The 18,957-nt window shown below is 41.8% G+C and overlaps 1 protein-coding gene across 1 annotated transcript; it reads right to left on the minus strand.

Moving 5' to 3' along the window:
* Window positions 1-5,163: 5,163 nt before the first annotated feature.
* Window positions 5,164-17,058, minus strand: LOC142710170 (uncharacterized). Its single transcript, XM_075848523.1, has 8 exons — window positions 16,995-17,058; window positions 13,646-13,750; window positions 10,983-11,120; window positions 8,640-8,729; window positions 7,173-7,475; window positions 5,757-5,902; window positions 5,496-5,590; window positions 5,164-5,452 (listed from the first exon to the last, which is right to left on the minus strand). The coding sequence occupies exons 1-8, from the start codon at window positions 17,056-17,058 to the stop codon at window positions 5,164-5,166; spliced, it is 1,230 nt and encodes a 409-aa protein (XP_075704638.1).
* Between the last annotated feature and the right edge of the window lie 1,899 nt (window positions 17,059-18,957).

The following is an 18,957-nucleotide window of genomic DNA, read 5'->3' on the forward strand; positions in this document are numbered from 1 at the left end:
CCTCCTCTGTGGCGCTTTCTCTTCTGATGTCCTCCTCTCAGGTGCAATGTCTTCTGATTTTCTCCTCATGGTCCAGTACTTTCTCTTTTGATGTCCTCCTCATTGGTCCGGTGGTTTCTCTTTTCATGTCTTCCTCTGTGGTGCAGTGCTGTCTCGTCTGATGTCCTCCTCTGTGGTGCAGTGCTGTCTATTTTATGATTTCCTCCTCTCTGGTGCTTTCTCTTCTTATGTCCTCCTCTGTGGTCCAGTGCTGTCTCTTCTGATGTCCTCCTCTCTGGTGCTGTCTCTTCTGATGTCCTCCTCTGTGGTCCAGTGCTATCTCTTCTGATGTCCTCCTCTGTGGTCCGGTGCTTTCTCTTCCGATGTCTTCCTCTGTGGTCCAGTGCTGTCTCTTCTGATGTCCTCCTCTGTGGTCCGGTGCTTTCTCTTCCGATGTCTTCCTCTGTGGTCCGGTGCTTTATCTTCTGTTGTCCTCCTCTGTTTCTGATGCTTTCTCTTCTGATGTCTTCCTCTGTGGTGTAGAGATGTCTATTTTATGATTTCCTCCTCTCTGGTGCTTTCTCTTCTTATGTCCTCCTCTGTGGTCCAGTACAGTCTCTTCTGATGTCCTCCTCTCTGGTGCTGTCTCTTCTGATGTCCTCCTCTGCAGTCCGGGGCTTTCTCTTCTGATTTTCTCCTCTCTGGTTCGGTGCTTTCTCTTCTGATGTCCTCCTCTCTGGTCCCGTGCTTTCTCTTCAGATGTCCCCCTCTGTGGTGTGGTGCTGTCTCTTCTGATGTCCTCCTCTCTGGTGCAGTACTTTCTCTTCTGATTTTCTCCTCTCTGGTTCTGTGCTTTCTCTTCTGATGTCCTCCTCTCTGGTCCCGTGCTTTCTCTTCAGATGTCCCCCTCTGTGGTGTGGTGCTGTCTCTTCTGATGTCCTCCTCTCTGGTGCAGTACTTTCTCTTCTGATTTTCTCCTCTCTGGTTCTGTGCTTTCTCTTCTGATGTCCTCCTCTCTGGTCCCGTGCTTTCTCTTCAGATGTCCCCCTCTGTGGTGTGGTGCTGTCTCTTCTGATGTCCTCCTCTGTGGTCTGGTGGTTTCTCTTCTGATGTCCTCCTCTCTGGTGCAGTGCTGTCTCTTCTCATGTCCTCCTGTCTGGTGCAGTGCTGTGTCTTCTGATGCCCTCCTCTCTGGTCCAGCGCTTTCTCTTCTGATGTCCTCCTCTCAGGTGCTATGTCTTCTGATGTCCTCCTCATTGGTCCAGTACATTCTCTTTTGATGTCCTCCTTATTGGTCCGGTGCTTTCTCTTTTCATGTCCTCCGCTGAGGTGCAGTGCTTTCTCTTCTTATGTCCTCCTCTGTGGTCCAGTGCTTTCTCTTCTGATGTCCTCCTCTATGGTGCTGTCTCTTCTGATGTCCTGCTCTATGGTGCTGTCTCTTCTGATGTCCTCCCCTCAGGTGCTATGTCTTTTGATGTCCTCCTCATTGGTCCAGTACATTCTCTTCTGATGTCCTCCTCATTGGTCCGGTACTTTCTCTTTTCATGTCTTCCTCTGGTGCAGTGCTGTCTCTTCTGATGTCCTCTTTTGTGGTGCAGTGCTGTCTCTTCTGATGTCCTCCTCTGTGGTGCAGTGCTGTCCCTGTTATCATTTCCTCCTCTCTGGTGCTTTCTCTTCTGATATCCTCCTCTGTGGTCCAATGTTGTCTCTTCTGTTGTCCTCCTCTATGGTGCTGTCTCTTCTGATGTCCTCCTCTGTGGTCCAATGCTGTCTCTTCTGATATCCTCCTCTGTGGTCCAATGCTGTCTCTTCTGATGTCCTCCTCTATGGTGCTGTCTCTTCTGATGTCCTCCTCTGTTTCTGATGCTTTCTCTTCTGATGTCTTCCTCTGTGGTGTAGAGCTGTTTTTTCTAATGCCGTCCTCTATTGTGCACTGCTGTCTCTTCTGATGTCCTCCTCTCTAGTGCAATGCTTTGTCTTCAGATGCCCTACTCATAGGTCCTGTGCTGTCTCTTCTGATTATCTCCTTTCTTGTGCGGTGCTTTGTCTTTTAACGCTGCTGATCTTCTGAAGCTTCACCCAGACCCCCGTGCAGGGAAAGACACAGACAGGATACACACAGTGCTGATGTCATCAGTGCTGGTCTATCTGAGAGCAGGTAGGCAAGTCTCAGACTACTAGCGGACACTGTGCATAAGGCAGTCTGAGACTGTGGCAATAATTTTAGAGTGATGAAGATGAGTCTCAAAATCAGACGAACTGCGGCAGCTATAAAATGCAGACACCAGATATGTTAAGTACATATCCTGCATGTATGCTTAAATTTTACATACAAACCAGGTTGTTGCTTCAATGTTGGATGCAATACAATGTGATGGCAGAGGGTGGAGATTCTCTTTAAGGTTTGTATGTGTATCATCGTTTTATGTATCTGAATTCTGTGCTGATTAGTCCCATAATACAGATGTGTCCACATTTACCTCTCCGTAAATTTTGTTAAGGACAATTTCTTGCGATACAAATTCAATATATTATGGCAACATGTCAGCAGGATCCTCGACAGGCTGAAAGTCACATCAAAACCACTGGGTGGCCCAACATAGACACATACAGCATTAACATCTCCCCACAGAGTGGTCATGATTTATTTGCGGAGCTGGTCATCTCGTGCCTATCGTCTCGGGATATGTTGTGCCAAGAGGAAAGGTAAGAGGACACATCTGTAAATCTACTGTATATGGGGGGGAAGATCTCCAAATCTCCTGCATACACATAGAGTCTGCGGCCTGGAGAGAGTGGCAAATGAACCATCAGACCATTGACACAGGAACAATAGGATTGAAGCTTTATTAGTTGTCTACGGCTGAAGATGACATTGGGACGTGGAGTACATGGGGCAGAACTTGGGGTTGGGACAGGTTCATTCAGTTTGATGCTTTTGTACATAAATATTTTGTACCGTGACCTTGATTCACCATTTTTTCCAGCAATTATATTCTGTATTCCACAGAACCAATCCCAGATATTGATAGGTACTGTCATAGTGGCTTGTCTTTATTGTTGTCAGGACAAGATTCTGTTCACAGACGCACTTTTTTCTTTTTGAACAATTCTCAGGCATCAAGTTTCCATTTCTGATGTGCCAACAATTTAATCTTTCTCTACAAAAAAAAATGAAAATATATATAAATATATAAACTACAACAGATCTGTGGGACTCTAGATACACATCAGCACATCTTCATATGTGTCATCAGCTGGTGGTCCCCCTCCCCGGAGATATGTTCAGCTATCCCAGGAGGTCAGCACATCTTCATATGTGACACTAGCTGGTGGTCCCCCTCCCCGGAGATATGTCCACCTATCACAGGTAGTCCCCCTACCCGGAGATACATCCACTGATAGCAAAAGGTCAGCAATCCTTCATATGTGTCATCAATTGGTGATCCCCCTCCCCGGTGATACATCCACTGATAGCAGGAGGTCAGCATACCTTCATGTGTGTCACCAGCTGGTGGTCCCTCTCCCTGGAGATATGTCCACCTATCGCAGGAGGTCAGCACACCTTCATATGTGTCACTAGCTGAGGGTCCCTCTACCTGGAGATATGTCCACCTATCCCAGGAGGTCAACACACCTTCGTATGTGTCACCAGCTGGTGGTCCTCCTCCCCGGTGATACATCCACTGATAGCAGAAGGTTAGCAATCCTTCATATGTGTCATATGGTCCCTCTCCCTGGAGATATGTCTACCTATCGCAGGAGGTCAACACACCTTTATATGTGTCACCAGCTGGTGGTTCCTCTCCCTGGAGATATGTCCACCTTACGCAGGAGGTCAGCACACCTTCATATGTGTCACCAGTTGGTGATCCCACTCCCCGGAGATACATCCACTGATAGCAAGAGGTCAGGGCAGATTCATAGACTGGTAGTCCATGATGTCCTCATGACCGGTATTACTAGTGGTCTTGGAGTAATTATGATAACTATTTTGGTGCCTGCTCGATCTGTGGGATTTTGGAATCATCCAGTGACGTACCAGATAAGGTTTATCTTTAGTATAATCATTGTATATCGGGGTTTGCACATTTTGTTTGCCTCTTCTTGTCTCCATTTCTTCTCTTTTTTTCTCTCCTGTCTTGTCTCCCATTATTTCCTCTCCTCTCTTTTCCTTCCTCTTATCTCCAGAGGTCACTTCAAGCTTCTGGGCGCCAGTACAAAATCTGTACCACTGCCCTACGTACCATGTGCCAGTCATAATACTGCTGTTTCCTAATGAAGCAGAGGGGCCATTGGGCCTCCTCAGGCACCAGGACACACTTTTCTCTTGTCTCTTTTTCTTTCTCTCTTCACTTTCTCTCCTCTTCTCCTCTTTTCTTCTCCTAATCTTTTTTCTCTTCTCCTCCTCTCCTTCCCTCTTCTCTTTTACATTTTCTTTTCTTGTTTTCTCTTCTCTCCTCGCCTCTGCTCCCCTTCTTTGGCTCTCCTCTGCCCCTCTCCCTCTCTCTCCCCTCCTCTCCTCTTCTCCTTATATTTGTGTTTCTATTTTCCTCCTATGCTTCCCTCTACTCTCCCTTCCTCTTCTTGTTTTAAATTTTCTTCTCTTGTTTTCTCTTCCTCCCTCTCCTCTGCTCTCCTCTCCCCTTCTCTTGTTCTCTTCTGCTTCTCTCGCTCACCCCCTCCTCTCCTCTTCTCCTGCTCTTTGTTCTTCTTTTCTCCTCCTCTCCTTCCATCTTCTCCCCTTTTCTCTTACCCTTTCTTCTTTTGTTTTCTGTATTCTCTTGCTCTTCTCTCACCCTCTCTCGCTCTCCTTTTCTCCTCTCTTCTTTTCCTGATTTTCTTTATTCCTCCTCTCCTTTTATCTTTACCACTTTTCTATTATTTTTTACCTTCCTCTCTTGTTTTCTCTACTCCCCTCTCCTATGCCCTTTCTCGCTCTCCTCTTCTCTCTTGCTCCCGTTTCTTTCCTCTACTTTCTTCTTTCCGCTTTTTCGGCTCTTCTTTATTCTTTTCTCCTAATCTGCCTTTTTCTTCTCTGCTTTTCTCTTTTCTACACTTTTGTCCCTAGTTTTCTCTTCTCCTCTCTCCTCCTTTCTCGCTTTCCTCTTATCCTCTCTCTACTGTCCTCTTACCTTCTCCTGCACTTTGTTCTTCTTTTCTCCTCTTCTCTCCTTTTCTCATCTACCCTTTCTTCTTTTGTCTTCCTTTCTCTTCCCTATCATCTTTTTGTTTATTTCCTCTTTTCTCTCCCCTCCCCCTCTGTTCTTCTTCTTTCCTCTCGCCTCCCTCTCTCCTCTCCTTGGATGACAGATCCACTATAACAAGATCCTCTTGTGGACGCTGCAGGTAACCACTGGCCTCTGGATTTAGGAAAAGCTGTGTTCCTACTAAATGCAGTAAATGCAGGCAGATAACATGGTGCCCAATTCTAAATGGTTGTCTTAGAAAAGTATCTACGGTAAAGCTGAGGCTTGATGTAATAGAGTGAAGAAATAATACATTGTCAGACTCACCTGTACCGATCCGGCCATTCCCAGCTTTGGCCATTCTCTTTATATCTTAATTCCTTCCCAACCCAGGAATCTCCAGTTTTATTAGACAGAAAAGCCTGGAAATATAAATCCAGGAGTGTCATTCCTTATAACGGACGCCTTAAAGGGGACTTCCACACATGACATTGATGTTATCCCCACAACTCCTGAGAACATGGTGCCCGACATCAGACAGTCACATGACTCAGACAGTAAAACCCTCAGCAGATCATTGGGCTGTACCTGAAGTTTCTGATCATTCCATTGGACAACAATAAGGTTAGCGTCTTCACTTTTACAAGAATTGTCACATTGCGTCCAACTTCCCTCTTCATCCATGAGGAGTAAACATTTTCTACCAACCAAAATCCAATTTTCTGGGCATCTATCTGCAATATATATAAATAATGGACGTCATCTCACTACTGTGGATATACAGATATCAGACCTACAAATATAGACCCTCTCCTCTAAGTTAACCGGGGAGTAGAATTAAACTTATATTCTTAAATATAATGAAAAACATATCAACTCAATAACACCAGTGTGAACTGGTCCTTAAAAACCAGTGTGTTTCAGTCCTCAAAGCCCAGATCCTTTTTAGCAATTTTAGTATTTTGGGATTTTTATATATTTAGTATTTATTCATTAAAATTATCTAAAACACCAACAGTCGTATTCTACACTCAGAAGTTTTTAGAACCCTTTCTCCCACCATTCTTAGCCAAAATCTTAAAAACTGCTGTCTCAATGAGTATGATCTTCTCAGTGATGCTCCAAGTCGCCATAGTCACACTCCCTAAACCAGGAATACGCCCTATATATCCAGTCCAGCCACCATTAAGCCTGTACCCTTGACTATCCTTGCCTTCCGCTTACCCTGACCTCTTGCTTTGTAATCCGTGACAAACCACTACCACCTGCCCTGACCCTTGGCTCTAATAACCGCGAGTGCCGATCTGCCACATGTCTCCTTAGACTTTGCTCCCCGATTTAGCCCCACGTCATAAGTCCCTTGGTGACACAGTGACAAATAAAACAGTAAAAAGATTGTTAATATGGGTAAAAAGGGAGAAGAGGTTGAGTGAAGTGAAGTATCTCATCCTGCTGATCTCTCGTCTGTTACACTTAGATGAGAAGTGGTCTTAAACAATTGAATTCCTGCAGGAAATAAAAGCTTGTGATCCATTTGGCGCGGTGCATCCAATCTTTTATTTCTGCAGTAATTCACATCTGTTAAGCCTTGGATTTCTGCCGCAGAAATACACAATTGATTTCAATATGACGTGTGGACATAACTTTCTGCGTAATATTAGAATTTGTTAAAGAACCTGATGTCCAAAGTTAGAGTAAGTAAGAAGAAAGTGATCCAATTGTTGTTGATCCACACGTTGCTTCTGATCCTGCTGGAGATTATCAGTACTACACTGCATCTATCAGGGAATGTTAGGGGTTGCAGTTATACAACAGCTGGAGAGCCACACTTTGGAGACCAATATACTAAGCCAGTAATAATAAAAAATGTGCGTATGACGAGATAATGGCGGAGCACTGACTGGTGGAGTTTTTGGATCTATGTGAATTACGCCCCTTGGGAATCTGTCCTGTCATGAGCTTTACCTACTCTACTGTAATCATCCAATACCATCCACCACAAACCTTTTTCCCACTGATTTAGCTTTGACTGCTCTTCACTCAGTGTCTTCTCCGCTCTTTCCAGCGCCATCCTGCCATTTATTTCCATAGTTTTTTGGGTTTGAAGCTCGTCTTTGGTTTTTTGTAATGATGAGGCGAGCTCCTCCGTACTCTCAGTCAGCTGCTTGACTCTTTGCTCAGCATTTTGCAGGTCCCTCCGCAGGGTGGTCAGGACGTGTCCCTTACTCTCCAGATTCTTCATTAGACTATTGTTCATTGTTTGGTGATTTGTAGCCAGAGTCTCGAGTTCACTGGATACATGGAGGTCTGTAAGAGCAAAGCCGATATTGTCCTTGATCACAATTTCCAATAAAACTGAGTTTTCTAATTAGTCATAACTTATCATTACATCTGATCTATATTTGACTTATAAACCTCCATGGTGAGCACGAGACATGGCCCAGTGTCACCACCATTACTATTGATCGGCACCCCCAGAACTTCCACTCCAGACCAAGAGACTCTGGTAGCAGATGGCTCCTGTCCTACAACCTGGAGAGAAGATATGTTATTTATTTCTTTGTTTTTTTTCTTACAAACCAGATTTCAATTGCTAAAGTGGGGGTGGTGGGGAGGAATTTGAGGGGGGGTGGCTATTAGAGGTATGTGGTCATCCTGCCAGAATTCACAATCCATCAAGAAAGTTGGAAAATATAGATAACAATCTGCCACTTTAAAGGCATATACATTGATGTTCTATCCTTAGGATACTCCATCATTGTGTGACTGTTGGGAGTCATACCTTGGAGAAGCTCAAGAATAATGGTTTTCTCTTTCTTCACATGAGTAGAGCTGCAAAGACAGCTGCACCTACAAATGAGCCACTGAGCGTGGGTAAAGAATAACAGAACCACAGTGCTCACTGAAGAACATTATTCTGGCAGGAGTCCAGGGGTGAGACCATGACTGATCACAATGGTCTAATCTCCCAGATGACCCTTTAATGCCTCCATATTATTTGGTAAGCCAGATGGTATACATCCATTAGATCTGGCAGAAGCAATATAGGGTGAAGTGCCACTAGTAGTCAGGGGATGTCATGGGAAATATAAACATTCTCCATCTGATGACTACAACACTAAAGACTCAGAAGAGGCAGTAGGAAGCTTGTGGGGTGCCATGAAGTTCATCAGTCTGGGTTGGCTCATTCACAACTGTAGAAAGGATGTACTGTCCTTCCTCTACCGCTCTACCCTTCCCCTTACTCATGGACACCACCATTGGCAGCAACCTCATGGTGTGGAACCAAAAACCCTGCAGGGCTCCATGGATGTGTCTCAGTTTAGATTGAGTACACCCTGATGCTCAGCATTTTTAGCACATGTGTCTGGTGTCATGTGACCTCCTAATTGCGCCACTTTGCTTTGATTTATTGCATTGTTATTGTTGGGTTTTGTGCAGAAGTTTAACATTTCTGGGAATTTCACTTACATTTCATTGTCCTTTCGATGGTGATTGCAGAAAGTATAAGACAAAGCAGCAGGAACAGAAGAGCCAAGTGCGGAGCCCAATGTCTGAACCCTAAAAAACAGAGACCGTTACTGGACGCTGAGGACAAGGATCAGCCCACATTATATTGTTAGTAAGGTCAGAGGGGAGAATTGTTCTTCAGGTTAATCCACCTCCTGAAGAGGCAGTGGAGACGCTATACGACTAAGACTCTGCTCTGGAGACCTTCAGTACCAATAACTTTCATCATCCTAGTAGGGGTGTACTAATAGGGGTGTACAAACTGCGATTAAATAACTATGCACACTGATATGGTATTACATTCCATTAATTTCTAGATTCACTGCCTGATTAGAATGATTAAAAAGTAAATTTTATTATTAGATTCCTAAAATTAGCTCTTGAAGCCCAAATTCAAATATAGCAGGCTCAAACAAGTTGTCAGAGACAGAGAAAGGTCTATTAGTAATTTTGTTACACCCCTAGACCACGATCTCCCCTTATTGTATAAAGCACTGAGACCACTCGCTGAAAGAATAATCCTACGCGTTTCAGTATCACAGATACACGTGATATGTCATCAGGGATTAAAGTTTTAAAGTATTTGTGCCGGTTAGGACAGTTTATGTTCTGATTCTACCTCTCAGCGCATGCACGACTCTAATGCAATGGCCGCACACGTGCCGGCGAAGTGCCAGTCTTTTAAAAGGCTTCAGCGCTCCTCCTCTACTGACGTAGTTTCGGCCAGCCGCCAATCCGGAGTAGACACGTCACTCATGACGTTTCAGGATAGCTGCGAGCCTCCTTTTTACTCGCCAATCAGAGCCAACTGGACGACAAAGCGTCCCTGGTAGCCCTGGAGATCCCAAAGCGGATGTTTACACATGCAGGGATAAAATACTGCTCCGGAGACCTTCAGTACCAATAACTTTCATCATCCTAGTAGGGGTGTACCAATAGGGGTGTACAAACTGCTGTCCGCAATGCCACTCTATGTGTCCCCCGACCATTGGAGCACAGACATGCTTGTCTGCTTGCCTCTGACCCTATAGTTCTAATGGTCTTGATGGTAGTAATGGAGGTATTGTTTGGCTTGCACTAAGTGTGGGCACGGTATGGGGGTCACTGTATGGCTGGCACAGTTATGGCAGAACACTGTGACTGGCACTATGAGGGGCACTGTGGGACTGGTATTTTTATAGGGGGCACTGTGTGGGAGGGCACTGTTTGGCTGCCATAGTTATGGTAGAACATTACAACTGCCACTGTTATGGAGGGCACCATGCGACTGGCATTCTTATAGGGGGCACTGTGTGGCTGGCACTTTATGGAGTGGCACTGTGTGACTGATACTGTTGTAGGGTCACTGTATAGAGGGCACGGTTATCCACAGGATATGCCATAAATGTCTGATAGGTTGGGTTTCTCAATTGGACCCCTATAATAAACACCAGGATAATGGGGTCCCCTCACTCCCTGTTGGGGACTCTAGAGAGGAGGAGATGAAGTGGAGAGATGGTGGTGGCTCTCTTCTTTGTAGTTTATGGGAGTTGTGAAACACTCGTCTGTTGACTCCTATAAACTACAATAAAGAGTTTGCACATGGTCTTCTACTTTTTGGAGAGCATGGCATCCCCATTCTTCCATATCCTCGACTAGCCGACATTTATCCCGTATACAGTTGACATGCCATAAATGTCTCATATAGGACTGTGCAATAAGTGTAAATGTGGTTTTTGGAAGTAGTGCAATCGGAAAATATGACTCTCGGACTCCTTGCACTCCTATCCTAGACACTCAGGCAGAGCATCCCAGAAAATGTTTCGACCCCTGGACCCCCATGATTACAACACAGCTGACACTACCCATCCTAATCACGAGTTATTTTTACAGTCGCTGCTTTCATTTCTTAGAGATTTTCTTTTTTGTCCGAATCATGTCCCCATGACTCCAAGACCCCCAAAACATGATCGTCCAGTCTCCCCATATAGGTGGCTCTTCCTTTGCGTTAGGGACAATGATTGTCATGTGAGGTTCCCATCTACCAAATCATCCACGTACATCCAAGTGACTGACAGTAATGTTCCCACGTATAATGCAGAGGGTAGAATGGCTCCACCAGTTCTTCTGCTCTATGAGGGTACGGCTTTCTGATGGTGTCACCCTCTGGTGGTAGCCCCTGTTCCTATAAAGCTGCCATTAAAGAGACGGATCTGAATATATTGATAACTGATATGTTGTACATTTTCTCAGCAATGTTATATTTTACATGAATGTCATTGGTACACTTGTCCCATTAGACCATGCTGCCCACAGTGGGGGTGCCATTGTTTGACCTACCAGCCAAGAGTGGATGCCATCTTCCACTAGGAGTTGCTTCAAGGACTTTTCTTTCTCCAGGTGGTTTAACAACATTTTCATAGGTAAAGTCTAAATGATCGCTGTCTCTCTCTGGTGAGGTCTCTGTAATACATGAGCGAGATTCTGTTCACATCAAGTGTTTTACCTCTATCAGAAATATAATGTGACATATAGGGCAACAACTGCTCTTCCCATTGAAATATAACATGAACCCACGAAACAGATACCAACTGTATACGACTATATACAGCTGTGTATGACTATATGTGACTGTATGCAATGTATCCAATGGTATCCAACTGTATGAGGCCGTATGTGGCTTTTTGAGACTATGTATATCCAATGTTTACAAATATTTGATGCTGTATGTGATGATGTATATCTAATGCATACAACTGTATAGTGCTGGTTGGCCTGTAATTGATTGTATCCAACTAAGATTAAGACTAAGATTATGCACACATCACCTTCCGAGCTTTAAGTTGACCTGGAAATAATAATTCACACTTGTATATTGGTTCTTAAGGACAAATAGAAATTCCATCTTTACGAGGGGCTTGGACGTGTGCAGGCAGTAAAATAGACTAGTATATAAAATAACGTAACAAAATCAGAACAGAACAAACTGTAAAAAAAAAGAATTGTTAGGTTGGTGAGGTAGCAAATATACCCAAGGTTTAGGGAGCCCATCGAAAAGGTAATCTTTGACCGAACTGGTACTAGTTTAATCTGTAGGGTAGTACAAGGCTCGAGGCATATGTAGTCTGGACAATGTGAGAATCCGCCGGGGCAACAAGATGGGGTCAAATATTTAGGTGGCTGTTCCCTCAAAGTTTTAACTTTAAGCATAATTAATAAAATAACAAATCAGACAAAGGAGTTAGAGTTCGACGAATAAGACGTTAGATTCCAGGAGGAGAGTCTACGACAACTTTCGAGTTATTTTTGGTGATCGCTAAGGAAGCCCCATTTATAAAGGATGTAAAGTTCCCGCAGGATTCCTGTAGCCGTGTGGAATTCTCAACGGCTTTGCAACAGACAAATTTCCCTTAGGAAATCCACCAGTTGGTCAGATTAGACAGTTTCTGGAAGGCCTCTGAAGCGTATATTGTTGTGGCGCGATTGATCTTCTAAGCCGGGCACCGTCTGAGCGTCTAATGTGTTCTTCAAATTGTTACTCAAGTCCACGAGGCTGTTGGAGCTTCAGATAAGTCCGACATTTTATTTACAACATGTGGGTTTCCCGTGCCATGTTGGAAGCGCGTCATCTGGAAGAACTCCCTTAGCTTAGAGTCAGGGTTCTTCTTGGACGTGCCCATGTTGTCTCTCACAATTGGTCAGTCTGGAGGAGAATTTGGAAGCTGTTGCCCTGTAGGGAGCCAATTTTTGCTGCTATTTAGTATGAGAGCATTGGATCTAGAGAACAGACGTCTTCATGCACTTCCAGCTACGCCCCATACCGTTTCTAGGCTATACGTCTTGAGTACCCCGCCGTAGATATGATGAAATGCTGCAATGTTTGATAATCTTTTATACAGATAAATACAGTAAAAAACATACAGTTTATGAATACCCATACAGTAATAAAATAAAAGTATGCTAATGGATAGTGGCCATAATATGCCAAAGGTACTCTGGTAAACACTGGATGAATAGGGCACAAATATGGTGTGAACTTTATATAGAGCAGGAACACCTCTAGTGTCATACATGGCCAACAAAATCTACAACTGATTACAAGAGAGTGAAGGTGGATGATGAGAGTTGTTGTAATCACGTGTAACGGTTGCTTTTATCTACGTATCTAGAACATTGTGGTGGGAAGTGTAGAGTTAATGAAGACGCCAACAAGATAATATAATGGGGTTGGTGTGGCTCTGGTATCTCATTCAACAGTCTGCAGGTGCTAATACGACAGCACCCTGCAACACTAATGCCACCTAAACCACTAAATATAAATAAATATGCACTAAAGCTAAATCTACTTACAAATAGGGAGGTTCTTAGTGCACATTTTGATCAAAAAGTGTGAGCCCACCTGCCACGACAAGGCGACCTCTGTAAGGTGGGAACCTACGCTGCACATACACCCAGAACTGGGACTAAGCCTACATATATACCTGGGGATGGTAGGATCCAGCATTGAACTAACTCAAATCACCCAGGGCAGAGTGGGAGGAGTGCAAGAACAAAAATGGAGGCAGTCACTAACCCCACATATATGGATCCCATAAACACAACAAAAATTGAACAGCACATTCCAACTAAATGATACAAAATGTATGCAGGTGCAAGAACACCTGTGACTGCAGATATACAGCAGATATAAAAAAATGGCGACAGCACCCTGTAACACTAATGCCACCTAAACCACCTATATTAGCACCTGCAGACTGTTGAATGAGATACCAGAGCCACACCAACCCCATTATATTGTCTTGTATCTTGTATATATATATATATACTGAACCTTTCACCATAATCCCCTCTTCATTACCTCTTGCTTATTGTCTTTGTTACTGTAGAATAAACCCGGTGTCCAGTAAATCCCAGAAATCTCCTCCAACCCCAGATCTCATCTCCTCATGAGACGAGTCCCCAGAAGACATTGATAGATGAGACATTACCGGATGGTTTCTTCTCCCTTCGTGGAATCTCAGCAAATCTCAGATCGGCGTAAGTCACAGCGTCAGCCATATCCATCCTGATGAGCAGCAGAGAAAGAGAATTTACTGCAAGAAAAGAGGAAGGAAAGTGACAAAAATGATGAGAAGAGAAAGTGAAGGTTACGCTGCAGGAAGCGAGAGAAATGGCACAAACCGCCAACGAGGCAAATCATTCAAGAGAAAGTCATGAAAATAAAAACTTCTCACTATTATTATATTATTATTATTACTATTATTATTATTATTACTATTATTATTATATTTTTATATTATTATTATTACTATATTATTGTTAGTATTATTATATTATTATTTTTACTATTATTATCATCATTATAATTATGATTATTACTACATTATTATTAATGGTATTATATTGTTAGTATTATTATTATGATTATTTTGATGATTATTATTATTATTATTATATTATTATTATTACTATTGTTATTATTATTATTATTATTATTATTATTATATTGTTGTTAATAATAATAATAATAACAACAATATAATAATAATAACAATAGTAATAATAGTAATAATAATAATAATAACAACAATAATATGACTAATAATAATAGTAATAATAATTGAAAAAAAATATTATTATTACTATATTATTATTATTATTATTATTAGTATATTATATTATTATTATGTTATTATTATTATTAGTAATATTGTTGTTATTATTATTATTAGTAATATTATTACTATCATTATTATTACTAATAATAATAATAACATAATAATAATATAATATACTAATAATAATAATAATATAATAGTAATAATAATAACAAAAATATTACTAATAATATTAATAACATTATTATTATATTATTACTATTATTATTATTATTATTATTATATTATTACTATTATATTATTATTATTATTATTATTATTATTATTATTATTATTATTATTATTATTGTTGTTGTTATTATTATATTATTACTATTATTATTATTACTATTATATTATTACTATTATTATTATTATTATTATTATTACTATTATATTATTACTATTATATTATATTATTATTATGTTATTATTATTACTATTATATTATTATTATGTTATTATTATTACTATTATATTATTATTATTATTACTATTATTATTATTATTACTATTATATTATTATTATTACTATTATATTATTATTATTATTAGTAGTATATTATATTATTATTATATTATTATTATTATTATTACTATTATATTATTACTATTATTATTATTATTATTATTATTACTATTATATTATTACTATTATATTATATTATTATTATGTTATTATTATTACTATTATATTATTATTATGTTATTATTATTACTATTATATTATTATTATTATTATTACTATTATTATTATTATTACTATTATATTATTATTATTACTATTATATTATTATTATTATTATTATTAGTATATTATATTATTATTATGTTATTATTATTATTATTACTATTATATTGTTATTATTATGATTATTATTATTATTATCATTATTATTATTATAATACACTGATCCGTTTTTCTTTCTGGTGCATGCTCTAGGAGAAGCTTTGAAGAGGTTTTCCTCCATCAACAGGTCACATAGACTAAGCAGCATATAGTCTTGTAGAACTTCTTCATTCTTCCCAGCAGAGTCCTAGGACTTCCAGTATATTGCGGTACATGATAATAAGATACAAGACATTTGTGCAGTATAAGGGTATGCCCAGACGTGGCGGAATTCTTCCGCTACTGTCCGCATCAATGACGCACAGAATCTGCGTTGCAGATTCTGTTGCGGCTCTGCCCAAGATGGCCATTAAATTGATGCGGACTAGCCTTTGCGTATTGAGGTGAAAGTGCTTCCCTTCTCCCTATCAGTGCAGGATAGAGAGAAGGGACAGCCCTTTCCCTAGTGAAAGTAAAAGAATTTCATACTTACCGGCCGTTGTCTTGGTGACGCGTCCCTCTTTCGGCATCCAGCCCGACCTCCCTGGATGACGCGGCAGTCCATGTGACCGTTGCAGCCTGTGATTGGCCTGTGATTGGCTGCAGCCTGTGATTGGCCTGTGATTGGCTGCAGCCGTCACTTAGACTGAAACGTCATCCTGGGAAGCCGGACTGGAGACAGAAGCAGGGAGTTCTCGGTAAGTATGAACTTCTATTTTTTTTACAGGTTGATGTATATTGTGATCGGTAGTCACTGTCCAGGGTGCTGAAACAGTTACTGCCGATCGCTTAACTATTTCAGCACCCTGGACAGTGACTATTTACCGACGTCGCCTAGCAACGCTCCCGTAATTACGGGTGCACAAACGTAGTCACCCGTAATTACGCGAGCCCCATTGACTTCCTCAGTCTGGCTGTAGACCTAGAAATACACATAGGTCCAGCCAGAATGAAGAAATGTCATGTTAGTAAAACCAATACGCTCCGCAGCACACATAACCATGTACATTACATCTGCGGACTTCATTACGGAATTTTGACTCTCCATTGAAGTCAATGGATAAATTCTGCAATGAGTCCGCAACAAGTCCGCTACACGTCTGCAACAACCATTGTATGCTGCGGACACCAAATTCCGCTCCGCAGCGGAATTGTCCGCAACGTGTAAACGAACCCAACCACAAAGCTGTGGAAGGCAATGGAGAAACATGTACGCTGCGGATTTCCGCTGCGGACTGTCCGCAGCGGAATTCCAGAGCAATTCCGCTACGTGTGGTCATGCCCTAATAAGCAGCCGGCATCAGAGCTGACAAGCTGAGCAGATCTTTCCTGAAGACAGAGGACGGATCCCTGTGTCAGATTGTGAATAGATTATTAGCCATGAAAAACATGAGAAAGCAGCGAGTGGATTTAAAGGGGTTAACAAGGGGGCGTGGCCTGGCTGCTGAACTGGATGGACGTGTGAGTACTTAGCTATTGCTCCTGTTGCCCGATTTCAGTGACTAATATACAGCCTTGGACCTCGAGAGTGGTCCTGACTAAGGGATTACTTAACGGAACATGCCCAGAAAGAAGAAACCGATGAAAAAACCGGAGAAACTTATGGATTTCTACCTTTCCCGCACTCCGGAGCATGGCCAAGATGGCGCCGATACACATTCGCCGGCTAGTTCCTCTACCTCAGACATGCCGCCTAGATCAGTGGAGCGCATTTCCTTGGCGCTGCCACAGCGAAGGAGTATACCGGGCTCTCCTCTGTCGCAAACACCTTTGCAGATGGGGAATTACTCACTTCTTTCAATCCAGCTATGCGACCAGGACTTCCGAGGACAGCGAGCAAGATTTACTCACTCGGATCCCACGAGCGAGTCATCCACATCACCACAGACGTCATCGTCTCCTCAAAGCCAGCCATGACAGAGTCAGCAACTACCTCCGTCGACTGCATCTATGTCTGAGGTAAGAGATGATGTTATGATGGTCACCATACCCCCAGACCCCTCCGACTTATTTGAGGAGATGCCCACGTCTGATAAGACAGTGACCGACTCCATAATGAAAGAGATGTTACAAGCCTTACGCCAATCCTTGCAAGCAGATATTAGGCGAATGATTAATCCTATAAACGCTGCTATTCAAGAAGTGGACCAGAGAGTTCATGTAGTGGAATCCAAAATGGGGGAATTTGCACGCTCACATAACGATCTCATAGATGCACATTACGAGATGGAGTCTGAAATGCAATACCTCCATACTAAACTGGCAGACATGGAAGATAGGTCAAGAAGGAACAATATAAAATTCAGGGGCATACCTGAAAGTATAACCCCTTCGGCTCTGGTACCATATTTACAGGCATTTATGAAGGCCATGATACCGACATCCACTGAGGCAGATCTGACCATTGATAGGGCTCACAGAGTTCCCCGCCTTAAACACTTGGCGGATACTGTACCGAGAGATGTGCTGGCGCGCATACATTTCTATGACATGAAAGAAAATTTTATGGAAACGACACGTAAAGCTGGTCAATTACCAGAACCGTATCATCACTTAGCACTATTCACAGACCTGTCTGCAGCAACACTTCAACTAAGAAGGCAACTTAACCCTATAACTACTATCTTAGGAGAAAATAAGATTCTCTACAAATGGGGATTTCCGGTTCGCCTGCTTATTACAAAAGATAACACCTTTCATGCCATTAAGAATGTGGAAGATGGACTTCAACTGTTGAAACAATGGAATTTGCGGCTTCCATTGCCCAATCTGATGAAACAACAACCACCTCGACATGTATCGGATGACTGGCAAGTTGTGGGATCCCGGAGGAGGGATAAACTCTGAGGTCTACAGGGTATCGCATGGGTGCTTTGATCTGCTCATCCATCCAGAGTCGGTAAACAGGGACTCTAGTTTATTTGCCCTCATACCTTAGATAGCTGATATCCTATCTCCTTTTGTCCAAATGTTTTTTGGAATGCAACTGAATAAGTTTGTTGCTTGTGTTATACTTTTGATGTTATGTCTCTATCTTTACGTTTGTGGTGTATTATGCTGGTCAAATCTCCTTCTAAGGCGACATATGACATTTCTGCCGTTGATACAATACTTGGTGGGTAAAATGGTGACATATAGAGGTAAAACAGCGAAACTCCATAGCTGCATGTTTATTGTAGAAACATGGTACTGAAACTTATGTCTTTAAATGTCAAGGGCTTGAATAGCCCACAAAAGAGGTCATTCCTTTGGTCAGAAGCTAAAACCCTATCATGTGATGTTGTATGTGCTCAGGAAACGCATATCATATCAAAAGATGCGTTCCGATTAAAACATCCCAACTTTCCCGTCATATATCAAGCCCACTATAGGTCCAAATCTAGAGGTGTCATGATAGCCCTAAAAAACTTTCTGGCCTTTCAACATATTGCGGAGAAAATAGATGTGAAGGGGCGTTTTGTTGTATTAGTATGCTCAATTAATAATGTCATCTACACTATAGTTTCGGTATATGCTCCAAATAAGGGACACATTCGTTTTTTTCTATAGAGTAATGCGGATTGTGTCCAAAATGCAACAGGGGAGACTTATAGTGTGTGGAGACTTTAATTTAATCGCTGATTCATCTGTGGATGCAACTTCATCTGCCAGAGGAAATGGTCAGACGTTGGGCAAAGTACTGTGGCAGAGGGAGTTGTATGATGTCTGGAGATCACATCATAGCACGGAGAGAGATTACTCATTTTTCTCGGCGGCCCATGGATCGTATTCAAGAATTGACATGTTCCTGGTTGATAGGGAAGGTCTAATGTTG

Source organism: Rhinoderma darwinii, chromosome 1 (assembly GCF_050947455.1).
Source record: "Rhinoderma darwinii isolate aRhiDar2 chromosome 1, aRhiDar2.hap1, whole genome shotgun sequence".
Classification (NCBI taxonomy): domain Eukaryota; kingdom Metazoa; phylum Chordata; class Amphibia; order Anura; family Rhinodermatidae; genus Rhinoderma; species Rhinoderma darwinii.